The 12,374-nt window shown below is 41.4% G+C and overlaps 1 protein-coding gene across 5 annotated transcripts in view; it reads left to right on the forward strand.

Moving 5' to 3' along the window:
* Positions 1-12,374, forward strand: part of DLGAP1 (DLG associated protein 1) — a 1,173,524-nt gene that overhangs the window by 716,347 nt on the left and 444,803 nt on the right. For all 5 annotated transcript variants that reach the window (XM_063923535.1, XM_063923539.1, XM_063923537.1 and 2 more), the window contains one exon: positions 5,676-5,890. In XM_063923535.1, coding sequence (XP_063779605.1) covers positions 5,676-5,890 — 215 coding nt within the window. The remainder of the gene's footprint in view (positions 1-5,675; positions 5,891-12,374) is intronic.

The following is a 12,374-nucleotide window of genomic DNA, read 5'->3' on the forward strand; positions in this document are numbered from 1 at the left end:
ATATTCTATGGGTTTGTATGGCATTAGTCACTGGTCCCTTCTCCTGTCGTGAGAATGTGGTTCTATGCGACTAACATCTGCCTTCTCTTTTACCTGCTCCTGCATTGGACTGGTTAACGAAACTGAGCTCACAGTGCCTGGAGGTGGGGTTATAGAGGAGGCCTCAATGCATCTTGGGACAGCTTAAGCTTTAACCTGTTGGTGCCTGGACCAAGATCCATCTCTACACCCCAATATATTCCTTGTGGAACCCAGTGTACCTAGCAGAAAGAGATTTAACAATGGTAAGTCTACCATAAATCTTCTTTTTTGATACAATGGGGTATATTTACTAAGGTCCCGATTTTGACCGAGATGCCGTCTTTTCATCAAAGTGTCATCTCGGTAATTTACTAAGCAATAATCATGGCAGTGATGAGGGCATTCGTAATTTTTTGGAAGTCCAACAAAAAAAATACGAATGAATACACCATCGGTCAAAACGCGGCTGTTTAAGTATGAATCTTGGGAATTTACTAAGAAGTGCAAAGCAAAAAAAAAACAAACACTGCCGTGAAAAATTACAACTCGTAAAAAAGTGCTAAAAAAAAACAGACCTGCTTTTTTAATCCGTGATTGTATAGGCATGCAGGGATCCATGAGATAATCAAGGGCCCCCCCCCCCAGCCACCCAAGGGCCAGGGGTGAAGCCCGAGGCTGTCCCCCCCATCCAATTGGCTGCGGATGGGGGGCTGATAGCCTTTTGTGAAAATGAAAAGATATTGTTTTTAGTAGCAGTACTACAAGGCCCAGCAAGCCTCCCCCGCATGCTGGTACTTGGAGAACCACAAGTACCAGCATGCGACGGAAAAACGGGCCCGCTGGTACCTGTAGTACTACTACTAAAAAAATACCCAAAAAAAGACAAGACACACACACCTTGAAAGTAAAGATTTATTACATACATCCACACAAACATACATACATACTTACCTTATGTTCACACGAGGGTCGGTCCTCTTCTCCAGTAGAATCCATGGGGTACCTGTTGAATAAATTCTACTCACCAGATCCAGGGTCCCAGGCTCCTCGTAGCATCCATTTGTAATCCACGTACTTGAATAAAATAAAAAAACGGAAAGCCGAGCCACGCACTGAAAGGGGACCCATGTTTGCACATGGGCCCCCTTTCCCCGAATGCCAGAAACCCACTCTGACTGATGTCTAAGTGGGTTTCTTCAGCCAATCAGGGAGCGCCACGTTGTAGCACCCTCCTGATCGGCTGTGTGCTCCTGTACTGTCTGACAGGCGGCACACGGCAGTGTTACAATGTAGCGCCTATGCGCTCCATTGTAACCAATGGTGGGAACTTTCTGCTCAGCGGTGAGGTCACTTTCGGTCAACCGCAGGGCAGAAAGTTCCCACCATTGGTTACAATGGAGCGCATAGGCGCTACATTGTAACACTGCCGTGTGCCGCCTGTCAGACAGTACAGGAGCACACAGCCGATCAGGAGGGTGCTACAACGTAGCGCTCCCTGATTGGCTGAAGAAACCCACTTAGACATCAGTCAGAGTGGGTTTCTGGCATTCAGGGAAAGGGGGCCCATGTGCAAACATGGGTCCCCTTTCAGTGCGTGGCTCCGCTTTCCGTTTTTTTATTTTATTCAAGTACGTGGATTACAAAGGGATGCTACGAGGAGCCTGGGACCCTGGATCTGGTGAGTAGAATTTATTCAACAGGTACCCCATGGATTCTACTGGAGAAGAGGACCGACCCTCGTGTGAACATAAGGTAAGTATGTATGTATGTTTGTGTGGATGTATGTAATAAATCTTTACTTTCAAGGTGTGTGTGTCTTGTCTTTTTTGGGGTATTTTTTTAGTAGTAGTACTACAGGTACCAGCGGGCCCGTTTTTCCGTCGCATGCTGGTACTTGTGGTTCTCCAAATACCTGCATGCGGGGAGGCTTGCTGGGCCTTGTAGTACTGCTACTAAAAACAATATCTTTTCATTTTCACAAAAGGCTATCAGCCCCCCATCCGCAGCCAATTGGATGGGGGGGACAGCCTCGGGCTTCACCCCTGGCCCTTGGGTGGCTGGGGGGGGACCCCTTGATTGAAGGGGTCCCCACTCCCCCAGGGTACCCCGGCCAGGGGTGACTAGTTGGATTTTTGATGCCACGGCCGCAGGGCACTATATAAAAGTGACCCCCGGCTGTGGCATTATCTGTCCAGCTAGTGGAGCCCGGTGCTGGTTTTAGAAATACGGGGGACCCCTACTCTTTTTGTCCCCCGTATTTTTGGAACCAGGACCAGGCGCAGAGCCCGATGCTGGTTGCTTAAATATGGGGGAACCCCTGTCATTTTTTTCCCCATATTTCTGCAACCAGGGTCGGCTCAAAGAGCCCTGGGCTGGTTATGCTTAGGAGGGGGAACCCCATGCATTTTTTTTCTCCGTTTTACAGTGTTTATTTAAAAAAAAAAAAAAAAAGAACCCCAGCATGGATCACACAGATCCGGCCGAGATTCATTGTGATAAAGTCGGCAGTGTTTTGCTAATCACTGCCGTAAAAAACGGGAAAAAAACACGAATGACATCGACATCGGAACAAATGAAAAATCCGAATACGGCAGCTTAGTAAATTAGGCGTAATAAATTCAAAAAGTTGCAGTTTTACACTTTCGATGTCATTCGTGATTGAACTTTGACCTTTTTCCGAAAATTACGAATGTTAGTAAATATACCCCAGTGTATACTTGTTTTGCCAGTTACTTATACCTCTTCAAACTTTTTTCCTTTATAATGATAAAATGGCAAATTCAATTTTTTTTACTTTGTTATGGATAGTATAAAATGGTGAGTACATCTTACGTTTACATTTATCAGTACCAGGCAGAGTTAATACTCTAGGACATTTAAAAATACAATTAATATAAGAGGCAATGAGAATGAGTGTTGCCCTAAAGAAAATGGAAATTGTGTGAATTATGGCATAAATGTGAATTCTCAGATTTGCCAATGTTACAAAAACCCTATCTAACTAAGTTCCTTTGCTCTCTCTCTCTCTCTCCTCTCTCACTCTCCTCTCTCTCTCTCAGAGATGGTGTTTGACCATAGCAACAAATCAGCTTCTAGCTATAATTTATCAAGTACATTCTATAAAATTAAAGCTAGAAACTGATTTGTTACTATAAACAACTTCTCCACCTGTCTTCTAGAGGGTTTGATACAGCTCCCCCTTGTTCTCTTTCTTTTTTCTCTGTCATTCTCTTTTACTACTAACGGATGGTGTGGAAAATTATATCTTCACACCTTCCCTGAAGATAGGTAAACACTATACAATTATTGGACCAATTTTGCCAATAATCAGGTGCTTGGCGTGTTTTATTGTATAGTGTGTAGGACAATTGTTTTGGTGATAAACCAGAGAATGATCCTCAGTTATCGGCTCGGACAGACAAGACAGAATAGTTTGGCCTCCATCTCCCGATATCTCGCAGTGTGAGCGGACATATGCAAATTCAGTGTCGCTTAATGTGTAGCTCAGATATTGGGGCCCTTGATTTGCCAAAAAATCATCCTTATTGTCGGGTGCAACCAAAAAATTGTACAATGTGTGCTTAAATTTTGCCTTAGGGAGTGCTCCAGAAAATGGTTTATCCCTGAATTTCATATTAAATCTCATTGCCCCAGCTAAAACCTGGACTGCGATATGCTTTAGAGAGGAGTGTGAGTAGTTGGTCTCTTCCCTCTGACATTTCTGTATTGGAACCATTTTAAAGTAGTTATCCCAAATGCTCACATCTTGTTTTCTTTTTCTGAACCATAGCACCCAAAAAATATTACTTATTGCAAAGAATTGTTAATTTTCAGGCAGATCACAATGTTTTCCAAATATGCCCCAAAAATGTGATAATAAATGTAAAAAGCAGGACATATCCATAGTTGTAGTGTTATTAAATAACTGTTTTAAATGTCTATTTATATGAAGGTAAAACATTTTACTTTTTCTACTCTGCTAAATGCTTTTACCAGGTGTCATGGTGCATAGTTACTGTGGTTATGCAAGAACTATGTGAGTATTCCATTTTGTCTGACAATGGCTTGATAACGCATATTCATGAGGATCAGTTCAGGAGACACATGAGATAAAAAAAATTTAAATCTACGTGTTGGCATTGTAGTCGGACTCTAGCCCTTCAAAGTACCCTTTGTGTCAAGGGCAAGAGACAGATAGTTGAAATAGCGGACATATCTTTTACATAGTCTCAGGAAATTTGTTCTGCTTGTCTTTCACAACGTATACCAGGAATGAGCTGAATCAGTTAGCATTTTCTCAGGTCAGCATTTTCTTAGAAGGCATCCCCTGTGGATACTTGAAGAGGCTGCAATATTTCACACACATGAGCAATATATTTTCACTAAGATAAAGTGAAGAATCTCAGTCTATCTTGTCCTTATGTCACCCAGTGGTTATATATTGCCTTTTTCTCAGATGCTGAGAAAATTTCTTCCTGTTGCTTTCAACCTTTTGCTTGATCTCTTGCAGAATGTGTTGTATCTGTTTGCTGGCCATTCCCTTTTTTGCTTCCTTGGTGGAATAAATGGACTGACCACATATGATTACAACAAATGAAACACAGAGAAATTCCAGGGAGACTCACAGTCAGAAATGTTTTAATACATTATCCTAGCTTCTCTCAAGCAAACAAACTGTTTAAATTTTATTGAAGAAAAATGGAAAGTTGTAAAGTAGGCAAATAACACAGCATGTTTTCATATTGTAGTTTTTACCTGTTTGATTTACTGATCTGACCACAAGTTGTTGGCGTTACACAAATATAAGAGCTATGTGTCCTTAGATTTCAACTCAGTATCTTGGCTGTTTTGAGATGCAGTACTAGTTGGCCAAATACACACTTTATAATTTAGTTATATCATTAAGTACATTTGTTTTGAATAATACAGCAATATATTAAATTGTACAACTCATACAATCAAAACCAATCAAATTGTAAAATAAGATCGTATGATAAAATTGTTGGATGAGATAGAAAAGGTGTATGGTTATTTAATGTGATAAATGTACACATGCATACATGCTAAAATTGTTATTTTATTAATGCAATAATATTTGGAAATACAGTATTAATATTTCTAAAAAATTTCTAATATTTTAAAAAAAATATAAAATGTATATTCATTTACATTGTAAAACAACATTAAATATATTAATATATATAGTTGTTTATTTTTTTATACTGTAACAATTTTATTAGTCTTATTGTTTTACTGAGTGCACGCGAGCTGGAAACATGGCTCATATAAGTGTACAACTATGGTGACCAGCACTTTGAAGTGGTAAGTTAACTCTTGCCATTCTGCATCTGTATATCAAGAGCGACTGTTTTAAAAAAAAAAACTGCATGCAATAAAATAAATTAGCTATCGCCTCGATGGAGGAATCAGTCATAAAGAGACTCCTGAATTCACCAGCTAAAATAATTTTTAAAGTTATTCTATTTTCTGTAGAAACTAAGAAACATCAGTTTGCTATTAAACTGATTTAATTTACTTTTAATTAGTGAAGCAATTTTGTTTGTAGAATTTGTTTCATCTTTGTAGAATTTGTTTTGTCTTTAGCTCTCAGTTTTTGCACTTCAATTCATTTGTTCCCCATGCTTTATGTCTAGGTGCCTCAAGATGAATGGAGCGGATATACCCCTAAGAGCAAAGATGAGATTCCATGTCGACGAATGCGCAGTGGCAGCTACATCAAAGCTATGGGTGATGATGACAGTGGAGACTCTGACACAAACAGCCCTAAGCCATCTCCAAAGATTGCGGCACGAAGAGAGAGCTATCTTAAGGCTACGCAGCCATCACTCACAGAACTCACTACTCTCAAGTAAGACAGTTCTCTATTCTTGATTGTAAGGTATGTCCTGTGGGACAGGAGATGTCTCTCATCAACAAGAACTGTAATTGGCAGATTTACTTTCGGACAAAGAAGTCATGCAGTTTTGGATGCTGATTATGTAACAAGCATTTCTACATACAGTTACATGCTATAATGTGTGCACTGCAGAACAAAACACAAGGAAATTTTTTATCACTGATTAGCGTCACTTATAAATGAAAGAACTACAGTATGTCGACAGTTTATTGTGTGACGAAACACTGTACAGATAAACCATTTAAGTAAAAATGTACTTTTGTAAAATGATTGAATTGATTCCACAAAGTAACACAATTCATATAAAATACAGAATGTCTCTGATTGCCAACTTCGCAATCAGTATTCCTTATGTATGTTTTTCTACCGAAGCTGTCAGTGCAACGTGTGTAAATTGGGGAAGCTATAAAATGACAGCACCAACTGAAACCTACTTAAGTAATATTTAAATAGGCTTATGTGAATGATTCAAATATTCTCTGTAAAAAGCTGCATAATATGTAACCCCTATTTAAATAATTTTTTACTACATAATTAGCATTATTTGGTATTAAATAAAATAGGGCTAAAGGACCTTCTTGTTACCATTTATCTAGTTTTGATGTGGACAGGAATATATTAACTTGAAGCCAATAAGATTATAAAATACTAAATGATGATGATGATGATGATGATGATGATGATGATAATAATAATAATATATGAAAGAAATCTCCCATTCTTCCCTCAAAAATTAACTAAGCACCAGTCTTCATAGTCTGGGTGTTATGCAGTCAATTTGCTGGCTGTCGGGATCCCGGCAGTCAAGATACCGATGCCAGAATCCTGATTCCTGGTGAAACGCCGGCAGTCGAAATTCCGACCACCGCCCGGAATCCCCACTTCGGTGGTGGTCCATGCCACCACCCATGGGGGAATAGATTAGTGTGGCGGCCAAAGGTCGCCACCGGCCTGATGTGTGGTGAGTGCAGTGAACACAAGAGGGGACATGCTGGGCCCGTTCATGGTATTCCAGCTGTTGGGATTTCGGCATCAGTCTGCTGACCACCGGGATCCAAACAGCCAGGATATCATACTAATCCCTTCTGGACAGATGACTGGAATAACATGGGGTCCCTCTGCAACTAGCACCTGGCAAAGATTGGCTGGCCTGGTCACAATGTAAAGCTGGGTATACACTGATCGATATATCACTCATTCACTCAAACACCCGATATATTGTGAGCCCAACAGCGGGTGTGTACCCAAAATACGTCTGTGAACAACGTCGTTAACAGACATAGCGCATCAACCCTGCAGCACAGCTGATGGGCGATATATACCTACAGATACAGTATATCACTGCATCCGGCTATGTGTAAGAGTGGTCAGCATATACAGTACTTGCTGCAGAGACCACCAGTGACTGAAATTTTACTAGACGAACACATTTAAATGGCCACCCAGTTGTGACATCAGGCACGACACATTGGGCTGTTGATTGGTAAGTGTATATGCAACTGCCAGGTCAGTGGATCGCCCATTTGGGTATCCAGCCTACAATGGGATTTGATAGAGTTTGGTCACCCTGTCTTAGTTGACAATTCCTCAAGAGCACAACCTGTTCAGCATGTCTCCCAATGGGAACTGATTCACCAGATACAGGGCAGATGACAGGCAATGACACCTTCTAATCCCTACAGATTGCACACGTGAAAGCAACGCCCTCTTACCTAGTTTTCTGTCTGTAAAAAGCCAGTATTGTTTCATTACTGTGTTCACAAATGTAAAGAGCAATGGACTATGCTAGTGCTTTAAAAAAAATGTGCTATTAATAATAATATCTGTTCTTGTAGACTTGATTACCTGGTACTGCTTCTTGTGTTGAGGTCCTGTTTAACAATAGATAATCACTCTCAGCATCCATTCCTAGATCAGCAGTGACATTAAATCAATAGCACCAATGTTTAATGATTAGGCATTCTACCAAAAATGAAATAATGGAATCCATACTTACTAAATAGGTCTATCTACTAATGAGCCCGAAAATAAATAAATACCATTCACCTTTATTAAATAGCACTTTTTCATCCCCCATTTAGCCCCACATTCTGCTAGAAAGCCCAAACGAGCCCAGCAGTAAATTAACAGTCCCACCACCACACCATAGGTACCGCCATGACCTACGCTATTAAATAGTCCCCACGAGCACAATAACCTCACCATGAAATGAAAATAACTATAAACATCAAATGAAATCTCATCAGCCCTCCAACTCCTGAGCTGTATACTGTAGGAGGCATATGGATAGAGGAGAATAGGTATAGAGGGGTGCAGTATGAGCGGCCGGAATCCCGGGGGCCAGCATACTGGCGCCGGGATCCCGACCACCGGTATACCGACTGCCGGTATACCAACAGCTGGGCAAGCGCTAATGAGCCCCTTTCGGCCACGCTATTTATTCTCCCTCCAGGGGGGGTCGTGGACCCCCAAGAGGGAGAATATGTGTCGGCATGCCGGCGGTCGGGATCCCGGCGCCGGTATGCTGGTCGCCGTGATCCCAGCTGGCGGCATACTGAAGACCACCCAGTTAGAGGCTATCACAGACAAAGTCAGGGTAAGGGTAGACAGAGGAGGAGGTTGTCACTTTCATTGTTGGCAAGTTTGTGCTAATTAAATTTTAACATGATTTATTATGTGTTTAACTCTTAGCGATGCTACAGCCCATTTTGAAATGGTGTGCACATTTATGCAACCAGGGTGTTGTAGATTTTATATTTCACTTCTATTAAGTAAAGAAAAAATACTATTTGTTTTTCACTTGAATTAAATTTGCTGGTTTTCATGTCACATTAAAGTGAAAAAGGTCAGCTTGATTTATCTTGATTTCAAGCAATGTCAGGGTGAATAGAATTTATATAACCACTGTATAACCACTTTTTATAACCACTGTCTTTACAGAGGCTAATAATCAGAATTATTACATGTTTGTTTATACTCAGCTGTTGAATTTAATATGAAATTACAGTGTATGATTTTTCTTTATCTTATACTGAAAGAATACAACCAGAAATAAGATTATTTAGGTCAAAGTAGACAAACAATAACAATTTAAAATGACCTTTACAAAGCATACTGCTGTCATTGTATCATCTTTGTTTAATGTAATTGGTGCTCAGTTCTGTACTGTAGCATATAATTCTGTACTGCAGCATGATGTTTGAGGAAGAGCACAGAGCACAGGTATGTTTGAGGAAGGGCATAGTAAAATAATAAATAAGTAATTGAATCAGTCAGCTGGTTTAGCGTAACTGTAATATAAACTATGAAAAACAAAACATTGTCATAGTTGCCTACTCTCCGTGTCCTGTGGGAGACTCCCATTTGAGTGTGTAATCTCCTGCTGCCCACATTGTAAATAACCCCCCACCCCTCCTCCCTTTGGATTCTTCACTGCAGCGCAACTTACCATTCCAGGATGCCACTAAACAGTTTCTGTGCAAGGACAGTGATTTGCTGCAGCCCTTGTAATTGCTGCTGTAGCAGCTCAGGAGTCCCAGCTGACAACTCCCACTAGTAGGACCTCTGGCAGGAGAGACAGCAGCAGACCACCTCATGATCACACAGTGGGTCTATTTCAGACTGGATCGCTGCAGCGATCGCAGTCTAAATCCCTATGTGGAGTGTGCTTGCACAACGGGCGCACTGCGTGTGTGCACTCGGGAGTCCATCTCAGGGCTGCGATCGCCTCTGTATGACTATAAAAACAAATGTGTTGAACAAATGCGCTACCTAAACAATGCTGCCTGTTTACTAAATAACGGAATCCTCATCAAATTCCAAAAAAGGCACAGTAGAATATAAATTTAGTAAATGGGCGCAATGAACCTACATGAATAGTGTCCACAAAGTGACAAGTAATTCCAAGGATGACACAAAACCAGTTCTTAAATCCTCAGGGCCACCAAATGGTCAGTCAGGTGGTATTCCAGGAGTGTCACAGTCAATGTTCTCCAATTCCCAATGCACCCCGAAAATCTTTCTCTCAATATACAAAAGAAGAATAGATCATGGTGCAGATAGAATTTTAGGGACAAACACATTTATTAGACACAGGACACTCACAATTTACATAGAAATAAAAGCATGTAACCAATCAAATGGTACAGTGGGGAATGTAGACCGCTGTTAACATCACGTTACCCTCCCAGAATGGTAATGGGGATACCACTGGCAGTTTCCGGATCACAACCAGATGGAGCAGGCTTTAGGTCAGAAGTCAGGGCCACATCCACAGCAAAAAACGCCACCAGCTTAACGCGTTTCGGACAATATTTGTCCTTCCTCAGAAGCATGAGGAAGGACAAATATTGTCCGAAACGCGTTAAGCTGGTGGCGTTTTTTGCTGTGGATGTGGCCCTGACTTCTGACCTAAAGCCTGCTCCATCTGGTTGTGATCCGGAAACTGCCAGTGGTATCCCCATTACCATTCTGGGAGGGTAACGTGATGATAACAGCGGTCTACATTCCCCACTGTACCATTTGATTGGTTACATGCTTTTATTTCTATGTAAATTGTGAGTGTCCTGTGTCTAATAAATGTGTTTGTCCCTAAAATTCTATCTGCACCATGATCTATTCTTCTTTTGTATATTGAGAGAAAGATTTTCGGGGTGCATTGGGAATTGGAGAACATTGACTGTGACACTCCTGGAATACCACCTGACTGACCATTTGGTGGCCCTGAGGATTTAAGAACTGGTTTTGTGTCATCCTTGGAATTACTTGTCACTTTGTGGACACTATTCATGTAGGTTCATTGCGCCCATTTACTAAATGTATATTCTACTGTGCCTCTGTATGACTGACAGGCAGAGGCGGTCGCAGGGTAGGAGGGGGCGTGCCAATGGCGTTAGAACGGCGTTGGCGGGGCACAGTCCGGCCAACGGAGACGTGTGCTGACGGTTGCGGGGGCAGGCCGTGGCAGCTGTGTGACGTCACACACAGCCGCTGCGACCCGGGACACAGTGAGTAGCAGCCTGCCAGCGCGCAGGAGCTGTGCTGGCAGGGAGCTACTCCCCAGGTGCAAAAGCATCGCCGCTGTGCGATGCTTTTGCACCTCTGCAGGGGGTAGGGCTAGACATGCGGGGCAGACTAGCCCTGTGCTGGGCTTCCCCCCACATGTCTGAGAAACTGAACTAAATTTAGCTCATCTACGATCAGATCTGAATTACCCCCTGTGTCTTCTTATCTGTGCTGTGTTCAGCAAGTCTGAGTCTGCTGCTGCTGCTAATGTGTTGTAACTGGGGGTAACTGTTATTAGTAATATTTAAACACATCTGATTAATCAGAGTATCTGGTGTACCTAATGATTTGAAGGATACTATAATGGTATGGATAAACAGCAAAGCCAATAGGTAGGGCTTACAACATGCAGACAGTCCAGTGTTCACAATTAAATAACATCTAATACACACAAAAATACAAATGCAGCATATTCTCAGTCTACCCAGCAAGAAATATGTGCTTAGGGATGAATTCACACAAGGTCAAATTGCATTCGGAATTGATTGCACAGGCATCACATTTATTATGTATACTGTATATTGGGGGTAATTCCAAGTTGATCGCAGCAGGATTTTTTATAGCAATTGGGCAAAACCATGTGCACTGCAGGGGAGGCAGATATAACATGTGCAGAAAGAGTTAGATTTGGGTGGGTTATTTTATTTCTGTGCAGGGTAAATACTGGCTGCTTTATTTTTACACTGCAAATTAGATTGCAGATTGAACACACCACATCCAAATCTAACTCTCTCTGCACATGTTATATCTGCCTCCCCTGCAGTGCACATGGTTTTGCCCAATTGCTAACAAAAATCCTGCTGCGATCAACTTGGAATTACCCCCATTGTGCTGAGTGAGAAGAAAATAAATATCACAGCAAATAGTTGCAAGAAATCCAGTATTGCAGATAGCAATGTTACTATCAATACTTGCAGAATTTCCCAAAATACACTGCTCAAAAAAATAAAGGGAACACTAAAATAACACATCCTAGATCTGAATGAATGAAATATTCTTAATAAATACTTTGTTCTTTACATAGTTGAACGTGCTGACAACAAAATCACACAAAAATTATCAATGGAAATCAAATTTATTAACCCATGGAGGTCTGGATTTGGAGTCACACTCAAAATTAAAGTGGAAAAACACACTACAGGCTGATCCAACTTTGATGTAATGTCCTTAAAACAAGTCAAAATGAGGCTCAGTAGTGTGTGTGGCCTCCACGTGCCTGTTACCTATTACCTTCAACCCTAGTTATGCCTCTGTACATGTGACATCACAAGAATTGTCTGCCGTTACTCCCTGTACACTATGCGAGCCTTGTGGGAATGACTGCCTGGCTGGCTAAGTCTCCTACTGTGCAACCGGTTCAGGTACCACGTCA

The sequence above is a fragment of the Pseudophryne corroboree genome, chromosome 5 (genome assembly GCF_028390025.1).
Source record: "Pseudophryne corroboree isolate aPseCor3 chromosome 5, aPseCor3.hap2, whole genome shotgun sequence".
Classification (NCBI taxonomy): Eukaryota; Metazoa; Chordata; class Amphibia; order Anura; family Myobatrachidae; genus Pseudophryne; species Pseudophryne corroboree.